General features: G+C 40.3%; 1 protein-coding gene across 10 annotated transcripts in view; it reads left to right on the plus strand.

Annotated features, from left to right (window-relative positions):
- Positions 1-27,354, plus strand: part of DLEC1 (DLEC1 cilia and flagella associated protein) — a 107,260-nt gene that overhangs the window by 32,438 nt on the left and 47,468 nt on the right. For all 10 annotated transcript variants that reach the window (XM_059939188.1, XM_059939187.1, XM_059939190.1 and 7 more), the window contains 4 exons: positions 2,239-2,349; positions 9,743-9,936; positions 10,144-10,364; positions 11,175-11,253. In XM_059939188.1, coding sequence (XP_059795171.1) covers positions 2,239-2,349; positions 9,743-9,936; positions 10,144-10,364; positions 11,175-11,253 — 605 coding nt within the window. The remainder of the gene's footprint in view (positions 1-2,238; positions 2,350-9,742; positions 9,937-10,143; positions 10,365-11,174; positions 11,254-27,354) is intronic.

Raw genomic sequence — 27,354 nt, forward strand, 5'->3', positions numbered from 1 at the left:
TGGGGAATGGAGCAGCCAACCCCTTGCAGAGCCGTGCTCAGGAGCAGGGTCCATGTAGGAAGCCCACCCTTCCCAGGTGGAAGAAGATGGTCACAAGGCCAGTTCAGGGTGCCCAAGACTCACCTGGTCCACAGACCAGGCCTGACGTGGAGAGAAACTTCCCAAAGACCTGATAAGAAACTGCCGCTCCCACCCCCAGACACAGCACTGAACTGCCCACACCCTGGGGGAGGACCGTGGGAGTAATGGTATCAGAAGACAGAGGATACATCTCCTTGCAGCATGGCCTTTGCCCTTTTTCTGGAAGCTTTATTTTATCTTTTAATATTCCAAATAGGCCATCACCAGAGTACTCGGGCACTGGGCTGGACTGTGTCAGCTGGCATCGCTGCCACTCCCTGGTGAGGTCTCTGTATTGCAGAGGAGGGGCCAGGGACCCACATTTTCCCAGAATGGACCTTTTACCTGTGGTTCCGGGATCGGTCACTGATGAGAGGCTCTTGGTGGGTTTTGGAAGGGGAGGGCCTCTGTTCTCCAGAAGCAGGCAGATGACCGAGCAGCTGTGGGTTTCATAGCAGAGTCCAGATCACGTCCAGAGAGCCCCCTGCTTCAGTGCTGCTGGCTGAAGTTGTTAATGATGAATTCCCTGAGCTCTCTCCCACTTGGCAATCCCCTGCGTTCAACAAGTGCCCTCCCACCTTTTTTTGGCCATGCTGCGTGACTTGTGGGATCTCAGTTCCCCAACCAGGGATTGAACCTGTGTCCTCGGCAGTGAAAGCGCAGAGTCCTAACCACTGGACTGCCAGGGAATTCCCTCAACCCCTTTGTATACGGTGTACATAGAGTAATTCCTGCTTTCCTTGTCAAAACTTGACTATTACAGTGATAGGCCAAATCTCAAAATTCTTAAATTAACATATTTGATGGGAGAAACGTGTTCTTCACTTGTCTCACCTGTACCTTTGGTTGGTTATAGGGAACCTCCGGAGGGAAAGGCCATTTAAAGGCACCATGTTGGTTAATGGAGCAAGTAGTAAAGTTTGAAAACTTTCAAGTCTTCCATTCATCCTGTTTACTCCTTAATTTTTATCAAAGTAGTCGTGTACATGGTTTAAAAAGAAAATCAAATCGTTTCTAATGAAATATAAAAAACCCCCACCTACGTATGTCATTACACATTTGTGCAAACCCATAGACTTCACAACACCAAGAGTGAACCCTAATGTAAACTGCGGGCTTCATGTGACAATGATGTGTCAGTGTAGGATCATCAGTTGTAACAAATGTACCATCCATGGGGGACGTTGATAATGGGGGAGGCTCTGCATGTGGTGGGGGCAAGTGGGTATATGGGAAATCTCTATACCTTCCCCTCAATTTTGCTGCAAACCTACCACTGCTCTAAAGAAGTCTATTGAAAATTCCTCCACCTCCCCTCTCCCAACTTCAGTCCACTTGTCAGAAATGGCCATTTTTAGCTCTAATTCTTCTGGAAACCTCTAAATAACACATCTTTTCTACTGTTTCCTGGCTCATCAACCATAGATAACATCAACTTCCCACTCTATTAAATGAGATTTCCTCTCATGTGTCTGCCAGTCGGTTGGGGGTTGGCTGATCTAGCTGGGCTTGGCTGGCTAGATCAGTGTCCAGCTGTGGGTCCAGCTGAACTTGGCTCCCTGCTGCAGGTTGGGCTCGGGTCTGCTCCACGTGGACTCCTGCTGGGGTCCAGGATGAAGGGGCAGGAGCTCTTCTCAGGATGATGGCAAAGGCACAAGAGGGAAGGCTCAGCTGCACGAGCACCTTTCAAAATCCTGCCAGCCTTTCATGGTCAAAGCACATCACATGGCCAAAGTCAAGGGTGAAGAAGTGGGCTCTGTCCCTAGTAGCAGGAACTAAACACTCACATGGCAGGGGGCATGGATACAGAGAAGAGTGAAAAATTGGGGCCACTCATCAATCTACCCTGTTTCCCCTAACTCTGTTTTGTTATAGACCTCTCTGCAAGTAACTGTATTTTAGCTCAAATAATACCACCACACAGCCTTGCCCAATGGTTGACCTCTTTTAAGTGGCCAACTTAAATACTTGCTGGTTAGTTTCTTAAATCTCAAAATGACCACAGGGTTCTAAGAATTTTGTTAGGTGGTTTAGGCTTGGAGGATGAAGAAAGTTTGGGTGTAGTTTCTTTGACGTCAGTGTGCCTTGAAACACCTTTTCTCATTCTCTTCTGTGTAGTGAAGACCGTCTTCAGGTGGTGTGTGGACAACGAGTTGCTACAGAAGCATCATTTGATCTGCCCGAATGATTACTACAGCGATACAGTGCCCTTTTGCTCTGCACCTAAAGGTAATGCCTCTGTACTCTCTTTGTACCCTCTTCGAGCCTCTGATACCATTCCAGGAAAGTCCTGTAGTAGTGGGACCATACCAGCCACCTTTGCTGCTATTTCCTTGTTCATAGATGTTTTTTTCCACTTTTCTTGAATTTGGTAGTGGCTCTTGGGAGGCTCAGCTCTGAGCATGCCACTTCCTCACTAGCTCCCTAACATGTACAAGATAGAAGTCTCAGCTCCTCAATGCGGAATCTGACTTTCTAGTCTGTTGCCCAACAACAAGATGTGAAAATGTTTAGGAATGGAGTTGAATGAACCAAGAGAGGGAGGGTCTGAAGACATATGAGCCAGGGAGCAAGTTTTTGATGGAGTCAGAACACGGACCTAGGGGTTCTGCATACCCCTTACAGGCCAAGAGCAACTTTGAGTGTGGAGGGAAGTTTGGGTAGGGAGGCAGAGAAGGATGTGTGTGTGATACTGGGCCAGTTTTCTGTGCTGTGGAGGCAAGATCTTCTGAGAATGAGTGGAGTGGGAGGCTGTGTTGTGGGCTTAAGCAGCAAGGTAGAATTTCAGAAGAGCCGCCATGTAGATCCTGCGGCCAAACATTGGGATGGCGGCCTGGTGGTGCCAGGCTCCGAAGACGAGCTTGTCAGCAGCCCCAGTCAGTGGGACTCTGATGATCTCTGGGGGACCAGAGCTGAGAAGGCATTTGGGGTGGGAGGATTGGGATCCAGAGAATTCAGGGTGCTGACGAGGAAAGAGTTCCACTGACGGCCTGGGCCATGCAGACAAGTGAGGCCAGAAAGAGGTAGCAGAACCAAGTGCCATGGGGTACTCGACCACTTACTATTTTATTTTATTTTATTTTTATTTTTATTATTATTTTTGGCTGCACTGCGTGGCATGTCGGATCTTAGTTCCCCGACCAGGGATTGAACCCGTGCCCCCTGCAATGGAAGCATGGGGTCGCAACCACTGGACCGCCAGGGAAGTCCCAACTCACTTAGGTTTTTTTTTTTTTTTAATCAGTCATCAATTTTATACACATCACTGTATACATGTCAATCCCAGTCGCCCAATTCAGCACACCACCATCCCCACCCCACCACAGTTTTCCCCCCTTGGTGTCCATACGTTTGTTCTCTACATCTGTGTCTCAACTTCTGCCCTGCAACCCGGTTCATCTGTACCATTTTTCTAGGTTCCACATACATGAGTTAATATACGATATTTGTTTTTCTCTTTCTGACTTACTTCACTCTGTATGACAGTCTCTAGATCCATCCACGTCTCAACAAATGACTCAATTTCGTTCCTTTTTATGGCTGAGTAATATTCCATTGTATATATGTACCACAACTTCTTTATCCATTCGTCTGTCGATGGGCATTTAGGTTGCTTCCATGACCTGGCTATTGTAAATAGTGCTGCAATTAACATTGGGGTGCATGTGTCTTTTTGAATTACGGTTTTCTCTGGGTATATGCCCAGTAGTGGGATTGCTGGGTCATATGGTAATTCTATTTTTAGTTTTTTAAGGAACCTCCATATTGTTCTCCATAGTGGCTGTATTAATTTACATTCCCAGCAACAGTGCAAGAGGGTTCCCTTTTCTCCACACCCTCTCCAGCATTTGCTGTTTGTAGATTTTCTGATGATGCCCATTCTAACTGGTGTGAGGTGATACCTCATTGTAGTTTTGATTTGCATTTCTCTAATAATTAGTGATGTTGAGCATCTTTTCATGTGCTTCATGGCCATCTGTATGTCTTCTTTGGAGAAATGTCTATTTAGGTCTTTTGCCCATTTTTGGATTGGGTTGTTTGTTTCTTTAATATTGAGCTGAATGAGCTGATTATATATTTTGGAAATTAATCCTTTGTCCGTTGATTCGTTTGCAAATATTTTCTCCCATTCTGAGGATTGTCTTTTCGTCTTGTTTATGGTTTCCTTTGCTGTGCAAATGCTTTTAAGTTTCATTAGGTCCCATGTGTTTATTTTTGTTTTTATTTCCATTACTCTAGGAGGTGGATCAAAAAAGGTCTTGCTGTGATTTATGTCAAAGAGTGTTCTTTCTTTGTTTTCCTCTAAGAGTTTTATAGTGTCCAGTCTTACATTTAGGTCTCTAATCCATTTTGAGTTTATTTTTGTGTATCGTGTTAGGGAGTATTCTAATTTCATTCTTTTACATGTAGCTGTCCAGTTTTCCCAGCACCACTTATTGAAGAGACTGTCTTTTCTCCATTGTGTATCTTTGCCTCCTTTGTCATAGATTAGTTGACCATAGGTGCGTGGGTTTATCTCTGGGCTTTCTATCTTGTTCCATTGGTCTATGTTTCTGTTTTTGTGCCAGTACCATATTGTCTTGATTACTGTAGCTTTGTAGTATAGTCTGAAGTCAGGGAGTCTGAGTCCTCCAGCTCCATTTTTTTCCCTCAAGACTGCTTTGGCTATTTGGGGTCTTTTGTGTCTCCATACAAATTTTAAGATTTTTTTGTTCTAGTTCTGTAAAAAATGCCATTGGTAATTTGATAGGGATTGCACTGAATCTGTAGATTGCTTTGGGTAGTATAGTCATTTTCACAATATTGATTCTTCCAATCCAAGAACATCGTATGTCTCTCCATCTGTTGGTATCATCTTTAATTTCTTTCATCAGTGTCTTATAGTTTTCTGCATACAGGTCTTTTGTCTCCCTAGGTAGGTTTATTCCTAGGTATTTTATTCTTTTTGTTGCAATGGTAAATGGAAGTGTTTCCTTAATTTCTCTTTCAGATTTTTCATCATTAGTGTATAGGAATGCAAGAGATTTCTGTGCATTAATTTTGTATCCTGCAACTTTACCAAATTCATTAATTAGCTCTAGTAGTTTTCTGGTGGCAGTTTTAGGATTCTCTACGTATAGTATCCTGTCATTTGCAAACAGTGACACTTTTACTTCTTCTTTTCCAATTTGTATTCCTTTTATTTCTTTTTCTTCTCTGATTGCCGTGGGTAGGACTTCCAAAACTATGTTGAATAATAGTGGTGAGAGTGGACATCCTTGTCTTGTTCCTGATCTTAGAGGAAATGCTTTCAGTTTTTCACCGTTGAGAATGATGTTTGCTGTGGGTTTGTCGTATATGGCCTTTATTATGTTGAGGTAGGTTCCCTCTATGCCCACTTTCTGGAGAGTTTTTATCATAAATGGGTGTTGAATTTTGTCAAAAGCCTTTTCTGCATCTATTGAGATGATCATATGGTTTTTATTCTTCAGTTTGTTAATATGGTGTATCACATTGATTGATTTGCGTATATTGAAGAATCCTTGCATCCCTGGGATAAATCCCACTTGATCGTGGTGTATGATCCTTTTAATGTGTTGTTGGATTCTGTTTGCTAGTATTTTGTTGAGGATTTTTGCATCTATATTCATCAGTGATATTGGTCTGTAATTTTCTTTTTTTGTAGTATCTTTGTCTGGTTTTGGTATCAGGGTGATGGTGGCCTCATAGAATGAGTTTGGGAGTGTTCCTTCCTCTGCAGTTTTTTGGAAGAGTTTGAGAAGGATGGGTGTTAGCTCTTCTCTAAATGTTTGATAGAATTCACCTGTGAAGCCATCTGGTCTTGGACTTTTGTTTGTTGGAAGATTTTTAATCACAGTTTCAATTTCATTACTTGTGATTGGTCTGTTCATATTTTCTATTTCTTCCTGGTTCAGTCTTGGAAGGTTATACCTTTCTAAGAGTTTGTCCATTTCTTCCAGGTTGTCCATTTTATTGGCATAAAGTTGCTTGTAGTAGTCTCTTAGGATGCTTTGTATTTCTGCGGTGTCTGTTGTAACTTCTCCTTTTTCATTTCTGATTTTATTGATTTGAGTCCTCTCCCTCTTGTTCTTGATGAATCTGGCTAATGGCTTATCAATTTTGTTTATCTTCTCAAAGAACCAGCTTTTACTTTTATTGATCTTTGCTATTGTTTTATTGTTTCTATTTCATTTATTTCTTCTCTGATCTTTATGATTTCTTTCCTTCTGCTAACTTTGGGTTTTGTTTGTTCTTCTTTCTCTAGTTCCTTTAGGTGTAATGTTAGATTGTTTATTTGAGATTTTTCTTGTTTCTTGAGGTAGGCTTGTATAGCTATAAACTTCCCTCTTAGAACTGCTTTTGCTGCATCCCATAGGTTTTGGATCGTCGTGTTTTCATTGTCATTTGTCTCTAGGTATTTTTTGATTTCCTCTTTGATTTCTTCAGTGATCTCTTGGTTATTTAGTAACGTATTGTTTAGCCTCCATGTGTTTGTGCTTTTCACGTTTTTTTCCCTGTAATTCATTTTTAATCTCATAGCGTTGTGGTCAGAAAAGATGCTTGATATGATTTCAATTTTCTTAAATTTACTGAGGCTTGATTTGTGACCCAAGATGTGATCTATCCTGGAGAATGTTCCATGCGCACTTGAGAAGAAAGTGTAATCTGCTGTTTTTGGATGGAATGTCCTATAAATATCAATTAAATCTATCTGGTCTATTGTGTCATTTAAAGCTTCTGTTTCCTTATTTATGTTCATTTTGGATGATCTGTCCATTGGTGTAAGTGAGGTGTTAAGTCCCCCACTATTATTGTGTTACTGTCGATTTCCTCTTTTATAGCTGTTAGCAGTTGCCTTATGTATTGAGGTGCTCCTGTATTGGGTGCATATGTATTTATAATTGTTATATCTTCTTCTTGGATTGACCCCTTGATCATTATGTAGTGTCCTTCCTTGTCTCTTGTAACATTCTTTATTTTAAAGTCTATTTTATCTGATATGAGTATAGCTACTCCAGCTTTCTTTTGATTTCCATTTGCATGGAATATCTTTTTCCATCCCCTCACTTTCAGTCTGTATGTGTCCCTAGGTCTGAAGTGGGTCTCTTGTAGACAGCATATATATGGGTCTTGTTTTTGTATCCATTCAGCAAGCCTGTGTCTTTTGGTTGGAGCATTTAATCCATTCACGTTTAAGGGAGTTATTGATATGTATGTTCCTATGACCATTTTCTTAATTGTTTTGGGTTTGTTTTTGTAGGTCCTTTTCTTCTCTTGTGTTTCCCACTTAGAGAAGTTCCTTTAGCATTTGTTGTAGAGCTGGTTTGGTGGTGCTGAATTCTCTTAGCTTTTGCTTGTCTGTAAAGCTTTTGATTTCTCCATCAAATCTAAATGAGATCCTTGCCGGGTAGAGTAATCTTGGTTGTAGGTTCTTCCCTTTCATCACTTTAAGTATATCATGCCACTCCCTTCTGGCTTGTAGAGTTTCTGCTGAGAAATCAGCTGTTTACCTTATGGGAGTTCCCTTGTATGTTATTTGTCGTTTTTCCCTTGCTGCTTTCAATAATTTTTCTTTGTCTTTAATTTTTGCCAATTTGATTACTATGTGTCTCGGCATGTTTCTCCTTGGGTTTATCCTGTATGGGAGTCTCTGCGCTTCCTGGACTTGGGTGGCTATTTCCTTTCCCATGTTAAGGAAGTTTTCGACTATCATCTCTTCAAATATTTTCTCTGGTCCTTTCTCTCTCTCTTCCCCTTCTGGGACCCCTATAATGCGAATGTTGTTGCATTTAATGTTGTCCCAGAGGTCTCTTAGGCTGTCTTCATTTCTTTTCATTCTTTTTTGTTTAGTCTGTTCCGCAGCAGTGAATTCCACCATTCTGTCTTCCAGGTCACTTATCCGTTCTTCTGCCTCAGTTATTCTGCTATTGATTCCTTCTAGTGTAGTTTTCAGTTCAGTTATTGTATTGGTCACCTGTGTTTGTTTGTTCTTTAATTCTTCTAGGTCTTTGTTAATTATTTCTTGCATCTTCTCGATCTTTGCCTCCATTCTTATTCCGAGGTCCTGGATCATCTTCACTATCATTATTCTGAATTCTTTTTCTGGAAGGTTACCTATCTCCACTTCATTTAGTTATTTTTCTGGGGTTTTTTCTTGTTCCTTTATCTGGTATATAGCCCTCTGCCTTTTCATCTTGTCTATCTTTCTGTGAATGTGGTTTTTGTTCCACAGGCTGCAGGATTGTAGTTTTTCTTGCTTCTGCTGTCTGCCCTCTGGTGGTTGAGGCTTTCTAAGAGGCTTGATGGGGGGCTCTGGTGGTGGGTAGAGCTGACTGTTGCTGTGGTATTCAGAGCTCAGTAAAACCTTAATCCACTTGACTGTTGATGGGTGGGGCTGGGTTCCCTCCCTGTTGGTTGTTTTGCCTGAGGCAACCCAACACTGGAACCTACCTGGGCTCTTTGGTGGGGCTATTACAGACTCTGGGAGGTTAGCCAAGGAGTACTTCCCAGAACTTCTGCTGCCAGTGTCCTTGTCCCCACAGTGAAACAGAGCCACCCCCCACCTCTGCAGAAGACCTTCCAACACTAGCAGGTAGGTCTGGTTCAGTATCCCCCAGGGTCACTGCTCCTTCCCCTGGGTCCCGATGCACACACCATTTTGTGTGCACCCTCCAAGAGTGGGGTCTCTGTTTCCCCCAGTCCTGTCGAAGTCCTGCAATCAATTCCCACTAGGCTTCAAAGTCTGATTCTCTAGGAATTCCTCCTCCCATTGCCGGACCCCCAGGTTGGGAAGCCTGACGTGGGGCTCAGAACCTTCACTCCAGTGGGTGGACTTCTGTGGTATAAGTGTTCACCAGTCTGTGAGTCACCCACCCACCAGTTATGGGATTTGATTTCACTCTGATTGCGCCCCTCCTACCGTCTCATTGTGGCTTCTCCTTTGTCTTTGGATGTGGGGTATCTTTTTTGGTGAGTTCCAGTGTCCTCCTGTCAGTGATTGTCCAGCAGCTAGTTGTGTTTCTTGTGTTCTCGCAAGAGGGAGTGAGAGCACGTCCTTCTACTCCGCCATCTTGGTTCCTCTCCTCCGCCACTTAGTATTTTAAAGTTGGCTGGACACTCAGTATCTTAGGCAGATCAGTAAGGATGGATTTAACATGTATTGAGGATTTACCTGGCACTGTGCTAGGAAATGTGATGATACCAGTTTCATTGCATTCCTGCTAGCAATATTGAATGTTCTCATTTAACCTTTTGGAGATGATCTTATAGGTATAAAAAGCTAATACAAACTTTGATATGTCATGTAAACCTTTTAAAAAGCATGTTCACATATGACGTATGTGTACATGCGTGTGCGTGACAACGGTCCACTCATGTTCTTGAGCATGTTTGGCAACTGAACAAATATGAACACTCTAGTCCTAAGTCTCGAGGATGCAGAGTAAATTCCAGGAGTAATTGATACACTAAAGGGCAATTACATCTGAGGTAGGAAATATGAACATATAGGGGAAAAAGAATACCAAGCTAACTGTGCCTTTGGTGGTTTCATTAAGTCATCTTGGAAGCGTCCACCTCGTCACCTTGGTATAGTAACTTATTTTTTTTCCTGGTGCCACAGGTGTCTTTGTCCCTGGATATTCAAAGCTGACATTTAGTTGTGAGAAACGTTCTGTCCCAAAGAAAGAACTGACCAAGAAGCTTGCCTGCAGGAAGATGCCCTCTCAGTCTGAAGAGGAGACAGACTACACCATGGACAGCCTGACGTGGGACCCATCTTTTAAGGCCAAACTCAGATCCAGGGCAACTGTCAAGGTGAGTGCTGAAGCCTGTGAGTGTGTGGGCAGTGAGGCAGGTCGATGACAAGGGGGAAGGGGCTCCTGGTGACACACGACGTTGTGATGAAGCCACAGCAAAATAGGAGGTGTCCTTGGCCACCTGTGGATCATGAAGTCGGCAAGATATCAACACACACAGCCCCCCTGCTTATCGTTGGCGCTATCCTTTTCTTGTGTTTCAAAGAAAACAGGTTCACCGAAGAATAAAAACTGGATGAACCATTTACGTGTGCCCCAGAGGCAGCTGGAGCAGCTTCTGCTCGCCAGGATGGAGAGTCGGAACCACTTCCTGAAAAACCCTCGCTTTTTCCCTCCTAACACTCCATTTGGAGGCAAGTCTCTTCTCTTTCCTCCCAAGAAGCCAGCACTGATAGGAGAATTCCAGGATGGAGAGCTGGAAGAGAGGTGTGTTTTTTCCTGACTCGTGTTCTCAGAAAATCTGACTCTGCAGAGGAAAACTCAGAAGGTCCTGAGTCTGCTTTGGCTTCTGGAGCATCCTAGACGTTTGGGGGCGGGGTGTCAGTATCCGAGTAGAGCAGGGCTTCGGGGCTGCCCTCAGGCGTGGCCTTTGGACACCCCCAGAGTCCTGGGTTGTGCTCTTCTGACCTGCCAGAGTCTTGAGGAATAGGGGTTAGTGTTGGCCCTTGTTTATATCTGAATGGTCTGGGTCAAATGGGAGACATTTCTATAGCCATGTGCTCCTTCCATTAAATTCATGTGTCTTGGATAATAAAAATGTTTAAAACCTGTGTAATGACAAATAATTAGTATAAATCGTGATTTTTCTTTAAGAGAGTGCCTTTGGCTATATTTCAGTAATTTTCCGTACGAAGGGAATGAGTTGCTTCACTGGTTCATAATTTTAATGGACTTAAAACTATTAATGTTTCTTTATTAAATATCTTTTTATTAAGAAAAATCAGGAAAGGTTTGCCAAGAAAACTAGCACCTATATTAAAAACCCAATTAACGTATTGGTGTTTAAGCTTCCAGAGTTTTTCCTATGCATATTGAAAAGGAAATATGTAGCTATATGTGTTTTCACAAAGATTCGATCTTGCTGTAAAACTGTTTTGTGACCTGCTTTAACAACGGCAAAAGCCAACAGGTGACACATTGCCAATTTCTTTGATGGCTTGGATGTATTTGTTTTCCATGAATCAGTCACATGGATGAAACTAACAGCCTTTCTCACCCTCTCTTGCCCTCCCACAGTTGTGCTGATACTCCAGTGTTTCTAGCTAAGCCCTCAATTGCATTTTTCACAGATTATGAAATTGGACCAGTTTATGAGGTAAGACTCTGGTTTCTTTACAGATCCCACTCTGCTTCCTTATTTTTAAAAAGTCTTTGCTGTGAAATTTTAAAACCATACACACACAACACACACACACACACGCACACACAGGCCATACACAAAACTAGGGAAAAGACTGTAAAGAACGCTTATGTGCCCATCACCCAGCTTCAACAGTTACCTACATTCTGCAAATCTGGTTTCATCTGTTATCCTCACAACTTCATGTATGTGTGTCTGTGTGCACATGCATTCACTGGAGTATTTTAAGGAAAAGCTTAGATAGCATGTCATTCTTCAGTTAATACTTTAGTGAGTATCTCTAACAGATAAGGACTATTAAAGAATAACCATCATCATACCCAGCAATATTAACAGTGATTCCTTAATATCAACCAATATCCATCCACATCTTATTTTTAGCTATTTATTTTTTTTAAAAAGTCAATTTATAATTGGTTTCTTTGAGTTAGAATTCAAACATTGCATTTGGTTTAAAGTATCTCTTATTTCTTCCTTAGTTTATAATTGCTGCTCCATCCTTTTCTTTTTAAAAATGCCATTTATTTGTAGAAGAAACTGTAATTTCTTATATTCTGGATTTGGCTAATTGCTTTATTTTTTGTATTTTGTTTTTTTTAATTTAATTTTTATTTTATATTAGAGTACAGTTGATTTACAATGTTGTGTCAGTTTCAGGTGTACAGCAAAGTGATTCAGTTATACATATACATATATACATTCTTTGTCAGATTCTTTTCCCATATAGGTTATTACAGAATACTGAGTAGAGTCCCCTGTGTTATACAGTAGGTCCTTGTTGATTATCTGTTTTATATGTAGTAATGTATATATGTTATATCCCAAACTCCTAATTTATCCCTCCTCCCACCTTTTCCCTTTGATAACCTTTGATAAGTTTGTTTTCGAAGTCTGTGAGTCTGTTTCTGTTTTGTAAATAAGTTCATTTGTATCAATTTTTTTAGAATCCACCTGTAAGTGATACCATATGATATTTGTCTTTCTCTGTCTGACTTACTTCACTTAGTATGATAAACTTTAGGTCCATCCATGTTGCTGCAAATGGCATTATTTCATTCTTTTTTATGGCTGAGTCATATTCCATTCTATATAGGTACCATATCTTCTTTATCCATTCATCTGTCAATGGACATTTAGGTTGCTTTCATGTCTTGGCTGTTGTAAATAGTGCTGCAGTGAACATTAGGGTGCATATATCTTTTGGAATTATGGTTTTCTCCAGATATATGCCCAGCAGCAGGATTGGTGGATTATATGGTAGTTCTATTTAGTTTTAAGGAACCTCGATGCTATTCTCCATAATGATATTACCAATTTACATTCCCACCAACAGTGTAGGAGGGTTCCCTTTTCTCCGCACCCTCTCCAGCATTTATTGTTTGTAGAGTTTTTGATGAAGGCCATTCTGACTGGTTGTAGTTTAGATTTGCATTTCTCTAATAATTAGTGATGTTGAACATCTTTTCATGTGCTTTTTGGCCATCTGTATGTCTTCTTTGGAGAAATGTCTATTTAGATCTTCTGCCCATTTTTTTATTTGGTTGGGTTTTTTTTTTATATTGAGCTGCATGAGCTGTTTGTATATTTTGGACATTAATCCTTTGTCGGTCTCATCATTTGCAAATATTTTCTCCCATTCTGTGGGTTGTCTTCTTGTTTTGTTTATGGTTTCCTTTGCTGTGCAGAAGCTTTTAAGTTTAATTAGGTCCCACTTGTTTATTTTTGTTTTTATTTCCATTACTCTAGGAGGTGGATTGAAAAAGATATTGCTGCAATTCATGTCAAAGAGTGTTCCGCCTATGTTTTCCTCCAAGAGTTTTATAGTATCAGGCCTTACATTTAGGTCTTTAATGCATTTTCAGTTTATTTTTGTGTATGGTGTTAGAGAGTGTTCTAATTTCATTTTTTACCTGTAGATGTCCAGTTTTCCCAGCACCATTTATTGAAAAGACTGTCCTTTCTCCACTGTATGTTCTTGCCTACCTTGTCATAGAGTAATTGACCATAGGTGTGTGGGTTTATTTCTGGGCTTTCTATCCTGTTCATTGATCTATATTTCTGTTTTTGTGCCGATACCAAACTGTTTTGATTACTGTAGCTTTGTAGTATAGTCTGAAGTCAGGGAGTCTGATTCCTCCAGCTCTGTTTTTCTTTCTCAGGATTGCTTTGGCTATTCAGGGTCTTTTGTGTCTCCATACAAATTGTAAAGTTTTTTGTTCTAATTCTGTGAAAAATGCCATTGGTAATTTAATAAGGATTGCATCGAATCTGTAGATTGCCTTAGGTAGTATAGTCATTTTGACAATATCAATTCTTCCAATCAAAGAACATGGTGTATCTTTCCATCTGTTTGTGTCATCTGCAATTTCTTTCATCAGCATCCTATAGTTTTCAGAGTACAGGTCTTTTGCCTCCTTAGGTAGGTTTATTCCTAGGTATTTTATTCTTTTTGATGCAGTGGTAAATGGGATTGTTTCCTTAATTTCTCTTTCTGATCTTTTGTTGTTAGTGTATAGCAATGCAAGAGATTTCTGTGTAATAATTTTGTTTCCTGCAACCTTACTGAATTCACTGATGAGCTCTAGTAGTTTTCTGGTAGCACCTTTAGGCTCTTCTGTGTATAGTATCATGTCATCTGCAAACAGTGACAGTTTTACTTCTTTGGATTCCTTTTATTTCTTTTTCTTCTCTGATTGCCATGGCTAGGACTTCTAAAACTATGTTGAATAATGGTGGTGAGAATAGACCTCCTTGTCTTGTTCCTGATCTTAGAGGAAATGCTTTCAGTTTTTCAGTGTTGAGTATGATGTTAGCTGTGGGTTTGTCATATGGCCTTTTTTATGTTGAGGTAAGTTCCCTCTATGCCCACTTTCTGGAAAGTCTTTATCATAAATGAGTGTTGAATTTTGTCAAAAGCTTTTTCTGCATCTATTGTGATGATCATATGGTTTTTATTCTTCAATTTGTTGATGTGGTATATCACACTGACTGATTTGTGGGTACTGAAAAATCCTTGCATCCCTGGGATAAATCCCACTTGATCATGATGTATGATCCTTTTAATGTATTGTTGGATTTGGTTTGCTAGTATTTTGTTGATAATTTTTGCATCCATGTTCATCAGTGATATTGGCCTGTAATTTTCTTTTTTTGTAGTATCTTTGTCTGGTTTTGGTATCAGGGTGATGGTGGCCTCATAGAATGATTTTAGGAGTATTCCTTCCTCTGCAATTTTTTGGAAGAGTTTCAGAAGGACGGATGTTAAGTCTTTAAATGTTTGATAGAATTCGCCTGTGAAGCCATCTGGTCCTGGACTTTTGTTTGTTGGAAGTTTTTAAACTACAGCTTCAATTTCAGTACTTGTGGTTTGTCTGTTCATATTTTCTATTTCTTCCTGGTTCAGTCTTGGAAGGTTGTACCTTTCTAAGAATTTGTCCATTTCTTCTAGGTTGTCTATTTTATTGGCATATAGTTGCTTGTTGTAGTCTCTTATGATTCTTTGTATTTCTGTGGTGTCCGTTGTCACTTCTCCTTCTTCATTTCTAATTTTATTGATTTGAGCCCTCTCCCTTTTTTTCTTGATGAGTCTGGTTAAAGGTTTATCAATTTTGTTTATCTTTTCAAAGAACTGACTTTTTGTTTCATTGATCTTTTCTATTGTTTTCTTCATCTCTATTTCATTTATTTCTGCTCTGATCTTTATGATTTCTTTCCTTCAACTAACTTTGGTTTTTATTTTAAAAATTTTAATTAATTAATTTATTTACTATTTTTTGGCTGTGTTGGGTCTTAGTTGTGGCACCTGGGGTCTTCGTTGCAGCATGTGGGATCTTTCATTGCAGTGCGTGGGATCTTCATTGCGGCGCACAGGCTTCTTTCCAGTTGTGGCGTGCAGTTTTCTCTCTCTAGTTGTGGTGCATGGGCTCCAGGGTATGGGGGCTCTGTAGTTGTGGTGTGCGGGCTTAGTTGCCCTGCGGCATGTGGGATCTTAGTTCCCCAACCAGGGATCGAACCCGTGTCCCCTGCATTGGAAGGCAGTTTCTTTACCACTGGACCACTAGGGAAGTCCCTAACTTTGGATTTTGCTTGTTCTTCTTTCTCTAGTTGCTTTAAGCGCAATGTTAGGGTGTTTATTTGAGATTTTTCTTCTTTCCTGAGGTAAGACTGTATTGCTATAAACTTCCCTCTTAGAAGTGCTTTTGCTGCATCCCATAGGCTTTGGACCACTGTGTTTTCATTTTCATTGGTCTCTGGGTAGTTCTTTATTTCCTCTTTGATTTCTTCAGTGATCTATTGATTGTTTAGTAACATATTGTTTAACCTCCGTGTGTTTGTGTTTTTTAGTTTTTTTCTTGTCATTGATTTCTAATCTCATAGTGGAACAGCTGTATTTCTCTGTCATCTCATTTTGTCTAACTTTCTGTGTTTGTGGCTTCCATTCCTCAGGCTGCAGGATTATAGTTCTTCTTGCCTCTGGTGTCTGCCCCCTGGTGTGTGAGGTTGGTCCAGGGGCTTGTGCAGGCTTCCTGGTAGGAGGGACTGGTGCCTGCCCACTGGTGGGTGGAGCTGGGTCTTGTCCCTCTGGTGGGCTGGCCCATGTCAAGATGTGTGTTTATAAGCGGCTGTGGGGTCAGGATGTCTTTAGGCAGCCTGTCTTCTGATGGGTGGGCCTGTGTTCCCACCCTGTTGGTTGTTTGGCCTGAGGTGTCCCAGCACTGGAGAAGTGCAGGCTGTTTGGTAATGTCAGGTCTCAGTGCCAAAATGGCAACCTCTGGGAGAGCTCACACTGATGGGTATTCCCTGGGGCATCTGCCACCAGTGTCCTTGCCTCCACAGTGAGCCACAGCTGACCCCCACCTCCCCAGGAGACCCTCCAAGACCCACAGGTGAGTCTGGCCCAGGCTCCTATGGAGTTACTGCTTTGCCCTGAGTCCCAGTGCACATGAAACCTTGTGTGTGCCCTCCAAGAGTGGAGTCTCTGTTTCCCCCAATCCTGTGGAGCTCCTGCACTCAAGCCCCACTGGCCTTCAAAGTCAAATGCTCTGGGGGCTCCTCCTTCTGATGCCAGATGCCCAGTCTGGGGAGCCTGACGTGGGGCTTAGAACTCTCACTCCTACGGGAGTACCTTTGCAATATAATTATTTTCCACTTTGTGGGTCGCCTACCCAGCAGGTATGGGATTTGATTATATCAGGAAAGTGCCCCTCCTACCATCTCATTGTGGCTTCTTTGTCTTTGGGTGCAGAATATCTTTTTTGGTAGGTTCGAGTTTTTTTTGTTGATAGTTGTTCGGCAGTTAGTTGTGATTTTGGTGTTTTTGTGAGAGGAGTTGAACTGAAGTCCTTCTACTCTGCCTTCTTGTCTCAGTTTGACTCTCGCTAATTGCTTTATTTGGTGACATTAAACATATTCCTTTATCCTCCATATATTTTATAAACTTGTTAGATGTAGAGGTTTGATTAGATTCACGTTCAAGTTTTTTTTAATTTTTAAATTTTTTTGGCAAGAATACTTCTTTGGTTGTGGTGTATATTTCTTGTTGCATCCCATCAGGAGGAGCGTGATACTCGGTTTTCCTATTATTGGTGATGAATGGCTTCAGGCTTTATGAGCCTAATTCATCCTTTATAAAGTTTTTATCAATGTTTTATTTAATGGTTTTAGTAGCATTAGATGACTGTTGCCTAGATCAATTTTTTTAAAATTAGGGGTTATAAAATGGTGACTTCTAATTCTGTTATTCTTTCTGCATTTATTACCTGTGATTTTCTGTTTTTAAAAAAACTTTCCCTCAAACTTCTGTTTATATTCCCTCTTCCTTAAATTCTCCTTACCTCTATAGATAACTATTTCTGTTAGTTTGGGTTCTTCCATTGTTTCTTTTTGGAATCATAAGCAAATATGTAGACATATATTTGAACCGTTTCTCCTTCTTACTGTCCACACCTTGCTTTTTTCACTTAACAGTATATCTAGTGATTACTTCAAAAGCAATATGTAGAGACTGTCCTCATTCCTTTTCTTAGTTTCCCTCTTGCTGCTAACCTCCTTCTATCCTGGGGAATCAGGTCAAGACCAAGCTTAGCAGTCACCAATTCTGCTCACCATATGCAAAGACAGCTCTTCTTAATGATGACAATCCCTTCACACACACATGGATTGTACTTTACAGTTTAAAGAGCACTTGCAAATCCATAATTCTTTAGGAACTCTCATCCACCCATAGCAAAAGCAGACTAATATGTCAGGCTTTTAGGCTAAATGTTAAAGAAAGCATTTTTTTTACTTCTTGAACTCAACAGTTATGTATTCTCTTTTGGACTTGTATGTTTGGGATTTCTGTGTCTGGTCATCACATTTCAAAGACAGTTGGAAAAGTTGGCAAAAACTCAAGAGAAAGGGAGCTGAAATAATTTCAGTTTGGGCATGGAATGGGGCAAAGGGATGGCTGCCCAGGGACGTACAAAAGCCATTTCTGTAGGACCTGCAAGTGTCTACTGTGGAGCCTGTAGATGAGGTGAGCTTAGGCTGCATAGGACCATCTTCCCCTCCTGTCTTTACTCTTCTGTGGCACAATTTCTTTTTTTTTGGAAAAGCTTCTTTATTAACACAAAGTACTATTCTTTTTTTTTTCTTTTCTTTTTTTTGGTAAATTTTTACTTATTTACTTATTTATTTTTGGCTGTGTTGGGTCTCTGTTGCCACGCGCGGGCTTTCTCTAGTTGCGGTGAGCCGGGGCTACTCTTCATTGCAGTGCACGGGCTTCTCATTGCGGTGGCTTCTCTTGGTGCAGAGCACGGGCTCTAGGCATGCGGGCTTCAGTAGTTGTGGCACATGGGCTCAGTAGTTGTGGTTCATGGGCTGTAGAGCACAGGCTCAGTAGCTGTGGCGCACAGGCTCAGTAGCTGTGGCACACAGGCTTAGTTGCTCCACGGCATGTGGGATCTTCCCGGACCAGGGCTCAAACCCTTGTCCCCTGCATTGGCAGGCAGATTCTTAACCACTGTGCCACCAGGGAAGTCCCCGTGGCACAATTTTATTTATCTTCCCCACTAGATTGAAACCCACACAGGCAGGGATTATTTCTAGGTTTATGTTATAATTTTATTATTAGTGCTGGCATACAGTAGGTCCACTGACTGAATTACTTGAATACTTGAATATGGGTCTACCTCTTAGCCTTGCCTGCCCCTGATGCAAGGTAAATCAAGAACAAATAAAAGGGCCCTCATTTTACTAAAAAAAAAAAAAAAAAAAAGAGTGTGTGTGTGTGTACTTCTCAAAGGGTTTGTTTGTGGGTCACCCACCTGGCAGATATGGGATTTGATTTTATCATGATTGCATCCCTCCTGCCGTCTTGTTGTGTCTTCTTTGTCTTCAGATGTAGGATATCTTTTTTGGTAGGTTCCAGCATTTTTTTGTCAATGATTGTTCAGCAGTTAGTTGTGATTTGAGTGTTTTCATAAGAAGGGCTGAACTCATGTCCTTCTACTCTGCCATCTTGTCTGAGATCTTCCCAAGGGGTTTCGATAAGGTGGTGAATGACAGCTTACAGATGGTTTCATAAGGTCACTAAATATGCAAAATGGTTAAATATATAGGGAAACCTGCTGTATAAAAAATAAATTAAATTAAATTTAAAAAAATATATAGGGAAGTATATGTAAAATAATGTTAAAATTAAACAAAGTACAGCATAATGATTAAGAGTAAGATCTGACTACATATGGCTGGAAGAAGCCACTCACACTGCCCAGAGAATCATACATAATTAACACATTTCAGGGAAGGAGTTACAGTATCATTTTTTTCATAAACTTGTGTTGACACTGATGAAAACTATTTTTTAATTTGGGGGATTTTTGTTTTTATTGAAGTATAGTTTATTTACAATGTTGTGTTAATTTCCGATGTATAGCAAAGTGATTCAGTTATACATATATATATATACATTCTTTTTTTTAATATTCTTTTCCATTAAGGTTTATCATAGGATACTGAATATAGTTCTGTGTGCTGTACAGTAGGACCTTGTTGTTTATCCATTCCATATATAATAGCTTACATCTGCTAACCCCAATCTCCGACTCCATCCCTCCCCCTCCCCCCTCCCCCTTGACAACCACAGTTTGTTCTCTATGTCCATAACTCTGTTTCTGTTTCACAGATAGGTTCATTTGTGTCATATTTTGGATTCCATATGTACGTGATATCATATGGTATTTGCCTTTCTTTTTGTGACTTACTTCACTTAGTATGATAATCTCTAGTTGCATCCATGTTGCTGCAAATGGCATTATTTTGCTCTTTTCTTATGGCTGAGTAATAGTCCATTGTATATACACACCACATCTTCTTTATCCATTCCTCTGTCAATGGACATTTAGGTTATTTCCATGTCTTGGCTATGACATGCTGCTATGTCATGTGCTGCTATGAACATAGGGGTGCACGAATCTTTTTGGGTTAGAGTTTTGTTTGGATATATGCCCAGGAGTGGGATTGTTGGTAATTCTATTTTTAGTTTTCTCAAGAACATTCCATACTGTTTTCCGTAGTGGCTGTACCAACTTACATTCCCTCCAGCAGTGTAGAAGAGTTCCTTCTTCTCTACATCCTCTCCAGCATTTGTTACTTGTAGAGTTTTTAATGATGACCATTCTGACTGGTGTGAGGTGGTACCTCATTGTAGTTTTGATTTGCATTTCTCTAATAATTAGCGATGTTGAGCATCTTTTCATGTACCTATTGGCCATTTGTATTTCTTCCTTGGAGAAATGTCTGTTTAGGTCTTCTCCCCATTTTTTGGTTGGGTTCTTTTTTGTTGTTGAGTTATATGAGCTGTTTGTATATTTTGTAAATTAATCTTGTATCCTGCTATCTTGCTGAATTTGTTTATCAGTTCTAGTAGTTTTTGTGTGGAGTCTTTAGGGTTTTCTATATATAGAATCTTGTCTTCTGCATATAATGACAGTTTTACCTCTTCCCTGTCAATTTGGATACCTTTTATTTCTTTTTCTTGTCTGATTGCTGGGGCAAGGACTTCCAATACTGTGTTGAATAGAAATGATGAGAGTGAGCATCCTTGTCTAGTTCCAGATTTTAGCGGGAAGTCTTTCAGCTTTTCACCATCAAGTATTATACTGGCCGTGGGTTTGTCATAAATAGCTTTTATTGTGTTGAGATATGTTTCCTCTATACCCACTTTGTTAAGAGTTTTTATCATGAATGGATGTAGTATTTTGTCAAATGCTTTTTCTGCATCTGTTGAGATGATCATGTGGTTTTTGTCTTTTGTTTCTGTGGTGTATCACATTGATTGATTTGCATGTGTTGAACCATTCTTGTGAACTTGGGATGAATCCACTTGATCGTGGTGTATGATCTTTTTTACGTGTTGTTGGATTTGGTTTGCTAATATTTTGTTGAGAATTTTCGCATCTATGTTCATCAGAGATATTGGCCTGTAATTTTCTTTTTTGGTGGTGTCTTTGGTTTGGGTATCAGGGTGATGGTGGCTTCATAGAATATCTTTGGGAGTGTTCCCTCCTCTTCGGTTTTTTGGAAGAGTTTAAGAAGGACTGGTATGAGTTCTTCTTTGTATGTTTGGTAGAATTCTGGTCCTGGACTTTTGTTTGTAGGGAGTTTTTAAATTACAGATTCTATTTCACCTCTAGTGATTGGTCTGTTCAAATAATCTATTTCTTCTTGATTCAGTTTTGGTGGGCTGTATGTTTCTAGAAACTTGTCCATTTTTTCTAGGTTGTTGAATGTGTTGGCATATAATTGTTCATAGTATTCCCTTATGGTTTTTTGTATTTCTGCACTATCAGTTGTTATGTCTCCTTTTTCATTTATTATTTTGTTTATTTGGGTTCTTTCTCTTTTCCTCTTGGTGAGCCTGGCCAGAGGTTTGTCAATCTTGTTTACCCTTTCAAAGAACCAGCTCTTGGTTTTATTGATTTTTTCTATTATTTTTTTAATCTCTATTTTATTTATTTCCTCTCTGGTCTTTATTATTTCCTTCCTTCTGCTGACTTTAGTTTTTTTTTTAATTCTTTTTCTAATTCTTTTAAGTTGTAGTTTAGGTTATTTGAGAGTTTTCTTGTTTTAGAAGGAAGAACTATATCGCTATGCATTTCCCTCTAAGAACTGCTTTTGCTGCATCCCACAGATTTTGTATGGTTGTGTTTGCATTGTCATTTGTCTCAAGGCATTCGTAAATTTTCTCTTTGGTTTCATCGTTGATCCATTGGTTCTTTAGTAGCATGTTGTTCAGTCCTCATGTAATTGTTTTTTTCTCCTTTCTTTTTCTGTGGTTGATTTCTAGTTTCATGCCATTGTGGTCAGAAAAGATGCTTGAGGTAATTTCTATACTCTTAAATTTGTTGAGGTTAGTTTTGTGCCCTAGTATGTGGTCAGTCCTAGAGAATGTTTCACGTGCACTTGAAAACAGTGTGTTCTGGTTTTTTTGGATGTAATGTCCTGAAAATATCAATTAAGTCTATCTGTTCTATTGTATCATTTGGGATCTCTGTTGCCTTATTGATTTTCTGTCTAGAAGATCTGTCCATTGATGTGATTAGGGTGTTAAAGTCTCCTACTATTATTGTATTCCTGTCAGTTTCTCCCTTTATGTCTGTTAGTGTTTGTTTTATATACTTGGGTGCTCCTATATTCGGTGCATATGTGTTGATGAGTATAAAATCCTCTTCTTGTATTGATCCTTTTGTCATTATATAGTGTCTTTCTTTGTGGCCTTTGTTTTATGTTTTTTACGTTTTTAAAAAAATATTTATTTATTTATTTGGCTGCGTTGGGTCTTAGCTGCAGCACACGGGATCTTCATTGCAGCGTGCGGGATCTTTAGTTGCAGCATGTGGGATCTTTTAGTTGCAGCGTGCAGGATCTCTTGTTGCAGCATGTGAACTCTTAGTTGCAGCATGTGGGATCTAGTTCCCTGACCAGGGATCAAACCCGGTGCCCCTGCATTGGGAGCGTGGAGTCTTAGCCACTGGACCACCAGGGAAGTCCCTCTCTCCATTCTAGCTGCGCAAACCAGTTGCTGCATTCTCCTCCAAGGCTCTGAAGCTCCCCTGCTCTTCTGGCTGAGCTCCCCGCTGGTGAGGGGACTTCCCAGCATGCAGGAACCTTTTCTCTTTCACAGCTCCCTCCCAGGGTTGCAGGTCCCATTCAGATTCCTTTCTCACTGTCTTTTTTTTTTTTCTTTCTGCTTTTTTCTTTTGTTCTACCTGGTTATGTGGAGATTTTCTTGCCCTTTCAGAGGTCTGAGGTCTTCTGCCAGTGTTCAGTAGATATTGCATGAGAATCGTTCCACATGTAGATGTATTTGTGATGTATTTGTGGGAGGAGGTGAGCTTCACGTCCTTGATGAGCTACTCTGTCATCTTGATCCTGGACTTGATGAAACCTTTTAAATTAAAAAAAATATGAATGAGAATTAGGTTTTTTCACTGTTGCAGAAAGAAGTTACATATAAGGAAAAGGGGAATGCTAGAGTGAACTCTGTGGTGCTAGATTGTATTTGGAAGTGTAAATATGGATTCATGGTTTAAAAATACAGGTGTGTATGTTGGGGGGGATAACACACACAGTTGGATAAATACGAGAATAAATATGGATGTATGTGAATGTGTTGGTTAGTACATATGCATATATTTCTTGGCTGTATCCACTGAGAGAGATAGAAATAATGACACCCTAGTAGCATTTAGCACACCTGTTCTACAGATCTAGGTTTCTAAGTACTATTCTCCAAAAAAAGGAACCCAGGGCTCACTGGAAAACTGTTTGATTCCAGAGTTGAGGCAGGGAAAATAGGAGATGAATGTAGAGCATCTTGTGGTGCCAGAAAGTAAGGAAGTGCTAGAGAGAGAGAGAAAAAGAGAGAGAGTATGTGTGTGAGTAGGGGAGAGGGCATGTCAGAAGGACACAGAGCTCCCAATGGCCAGAAGAGAAACAACTCAAGCAACAAAACAAATAATAATGGTATTAGATTATAACCCAAAGAATAAAGTAAATATCCATGAGTCCATACTAATATAAGTAAATATCTGAATAAATAAATGGGAGAAAAGGGACAACTCTTTGTTATGAAGGAATTCTAATTAATAATGTAGAAAGAATGAGAATTAAAAAGTCACCATTAGGGACTTCCCTGGTGGCACAGTGCTTAAGAATCTGCCTGCCAATGCAAGGGACACAGGTTCGAGCCCTGGCCGGGGAAGATCCCACATGCTGTGGAGCAACTAAGCCCATGTGCCACAACTACTGAGCCTGAGCTCTAGAGCCCGCAAGCCACGACTACTGAACCCACGTGCCACAACTACTGAAGCCTGCGCGCCTAGAGCCCGTGCTCCGCAACAAGAGAAGCCACAACAATGAGAAGCCTGTGCACCGCAATGAAGAGTAGCCCCCGCTCACTGAAACTAGTGGAAGCCCGTGCACAGCAACAAAGACCCAACAGACAGCTTCCCTGGTGGCGCAGTGGTTGAGAGTCTGCCTGCCAATGCAGAGGACGCGGGTTCGAGCCCTGGTCTGGGAAGATGCCACATGCCACGGAGCACCTGGGCCCGTGAGCCACAACTACTGAGCCTGCACGTCTGGAGCCTGTGCTCTGCAACAAGAGAGGCCGCGATAGTGAGAGGCCCGTGCACTGTGATGAAGAGTGGCCCCCGCTTGCTGCAACTAGAGAAAGCCCTTGCACAGAAACGAAGACCCAACACAGCTAAAAATAAATAAATAAATAATAAAAATAAAGGAATTCCTTAAAAAAAAAAAAAAGACCCAACAGAGCCAAAAATAAATAAATAAATAAATTTATTAAATTGTTTTCAAAAAATATTAAAAAATAAATAAACAAAAATGAGGATATAAATCCCCACTGTAATGTCTGTTACACACAAACTGTTGTGGGTTCCTGCCAGCCTTGAAAAAAATGATCTGAATTTCTTTCTCCTCAAAAAAAAAAAGGATTCTAAAAGATTGAAAATATAAGGATGGAAAAAGATATAATCAGACAAACCTTAACCAAAAGAAAACTGGTGGGACTTGCCTGGCAGTCTAGTGATTAAGACTTCGCCTTCCAATGCAGGGGCTGTGGGTTCAATCGCTGGTCAGGGAGCTAAGATCCCACATGCCTCATGGCCAAAAACTCAAAACATAAAACAGAAATAATATTGTAACAAATTCAATAGACTTTAAAAATGATTCACATCAAAAAAAAAATCTTTAAAAAAAAAAGATAAAATGGTGTGGCTATGCTAATATCAGAGAAAGTAGACATTAAGGCAAGAAGCATTAGTAGAAATAAGGAAAGAAGAGGGACATTTTATACTGATCAAAGGTTTAAAAAAATTCCATCCAAAAGGTACAACTATTTAAAATCTAGGGACTTCCCTGGTGGCGCAGTGGTTGAGAATCTGCCTGCCAATACAGGGGACACGGGTTCTAGCCCTGGTCTGGGAAGATCCCACATGCCGCGGAGCAACTAAACCCATGAGCCACACTACTGAGCCTGCGCTCTAGAGCCTGCAAGCCACAACTACTGAGCCCATGTGCCACAACTACCGAAGCCTGTGTGCCTAGAGCCTGTGCTCCAAAACAAGAGAAGCCACTGCAATGAGAAGTCTGCACACTGCAACAAAGAGTAGCTCCTGCTCGCTGCAACTAGAGAAAGCCCGCGTGCAGCAACAAAGACCCAATGCAGCCAAAAATAAATAAATTACTTAATAAAAAAAAATCTATATACACTAATTACCTTGCCTCAAAATATATAAGCAGGACTTCCCTGGTGGCGCAGTGGTTAAGAATCCGCCTGCAAATGCAGGGGACACGGTTTGAGCCCTGGTCTGGGAAGATCCCACATGCCGCAGAGCAACTAAGCCCATGCGCCACAACTACTGAGGCTGCAGTGTAGAGCCCGTGAGCCACAACTGCTGAGCCCTCATGCCACAACTATTGAAGCCCGCATACCTAGAGCCCATGCTTCGCAACAAGAGAAGCCACCTCAATGAGAAGCGCGTACACCACAACAAAGAGTAGCCCCTACTCACCGCAACTAGAGAAAGCCCGTGTGCAGCAACAAAGGCCCAGCACAGCCAAAACAAAATAAATTAATTAAAAAATATATATATATATAGGCAAAATGTTACAAGTCTAGAAGAAAAACAAACAATAATAAACATGAGATTTTTGCATTCTTTTCTCAAAAACTTAAAGGGCAGGTAGACAAAAATATCAGTAAAGACACAGAAGAATTGAACAATTAATTAACAAACTATATCTTATTGAGTTATATATAACACTGTACCCAGGAATTGCAATGTACAATTTCTTTAAAAGTATACTTGGAACATTTACCAAAATTGTCTATATGTTGGATCATAAAGGAATTAACAAATTTCAAAGGACAGAAAGCATATAGAGCTTGAACTAAGTAGACTGAATAACAAATATATAACTAGAAACTCCCCCACATATTTGGAGATTAAGCAATTCATTACTAGATACATGAGTCAAAGAAGTCTTAACGGAAATTAGAAAATAGAAAATAATGAATGATCATCTTTAAATGATACATCAAAGCTTATGGGATGCAGCTAAAGACAGGCTTAGAGGAAAATGTATAGACTTATGTTCACATATTAGAAAAGAAATAGGGCTTCCCTGGTGGTACAGTGGTTAAGAATCCGCCTGCCAATGCAGGGGACACAGCTTCGAGCCCTGGTCCAGGAAGATCCCACATGCCGTGGAGCAGCTAAGCCTTTGCGCCACAACTACTGAGCCTGCGTGCCTAGAGTCTGTGCTCTGCAACAAGAGAAGCCACCACAATGAGAAGCCCACACATGGCAACAAAGAGTAGCCCCCACTCGTCGCAACTAGAGAAAACCCGCGCGCAGCGACAAAGACCCAACGCAGCCAAAAGTAAATAAATTAATTAATTAAATAAATTTAAAAAAAGAAAAGAAATAGTCTGAAAATCAGTTATCTAGATATACATCTCAAAAATTAGAAAAGAATAGCAAGTTAAGCCCAAAGAAGCTGGAAGGAAGGAAATAATAAAACAAGAACACATTTTAATTAAATAGAAAACAAATATAGTGTAGGATCAGCAACGCCGAAAGTTAATTCTTTGAAAAGATTAGTAAAATTGCTTAGTCCCTGGCAAAACTGATCAAACTGAGAGAAGGTAAAAATTACCAGTGTCAGGGGAAATAAAGACATCATTATGGACCCTACAGACATTAGAAAGATAACAAGAGGTTTATGAACAACTTTATGCTTAGAAATTTGAAAATATAGATGAAATAGTCATAATTTTAAAAATTTTGTGAAAGCAATGATAACTAAACAGCAAAAGGATAAATATGAAGGTATAAAAGAGGACATCAAAGTTATAAAATTTGGGGAGGAGAGTAAGAAAATGTAGAACCGACCCCACCATGTCTCCAAGGTGTGCCTGTACCCCACGGTGTGCCTGAAGCCAGGTTGTACTAGCTCATGAGGGCTGATCATGCACATCTCTTTCCAACTCTGTGCTCAGTGATGTCACATTGGTATCTTGAAACTGACCATATTGGGAGTTTTTACACCACAGAAATCAGCAAATACTACCAAATCAGGACTCTCCCCACCCCAAGAACTGGTCGTTAAACATTTGCCAGCACACTACAGAATACATTATACTCATGAATTGGAAGACTCATTGAGAGAGGAATTAGTGATCTGCATACTCATTTAACGAATAATAGCCAATACACCGTTGTCAGTGAGCAAAGGCAAAAAGAGAATTTATAACTGAGAGGGGAGAGAAAAAACTGTAGTCTGGGAACAGTGAATCTTGTCTGCATATTTTGGGGGTAAGAAAGAGGCCAGTTTGGGAGTCTGTTCTTAAGCAGTCTGAATAATGATATCAAAACAGTTTCAGGATTTTTAAAACGAATTTTCCATAAAACCTTGCAAAATTAATTGTGGAATATATGTGACAGACTGTGTCTTCCAGTGTCCTTTATTAGTGTTCTTTATCTTAGTTAG

The sequence above is a fragment of the Balaenoptera ricei genome, chromosome 11, assembly GCF_028023285.1.
Source record: "Balaenoptera ricei isolate mBalRic1 chromosome 11, mBalRic1.hap2, whole genome shotgun sequence".
In the NCBI taxonomy this organism is placed as follows: domain Eukaryota; kingdom Metazoa; phylum Chordata; class Mammalia; order Artiodactyla; family Balaenopteridae; genus Balaenoptera; species Balaenoptera ricei.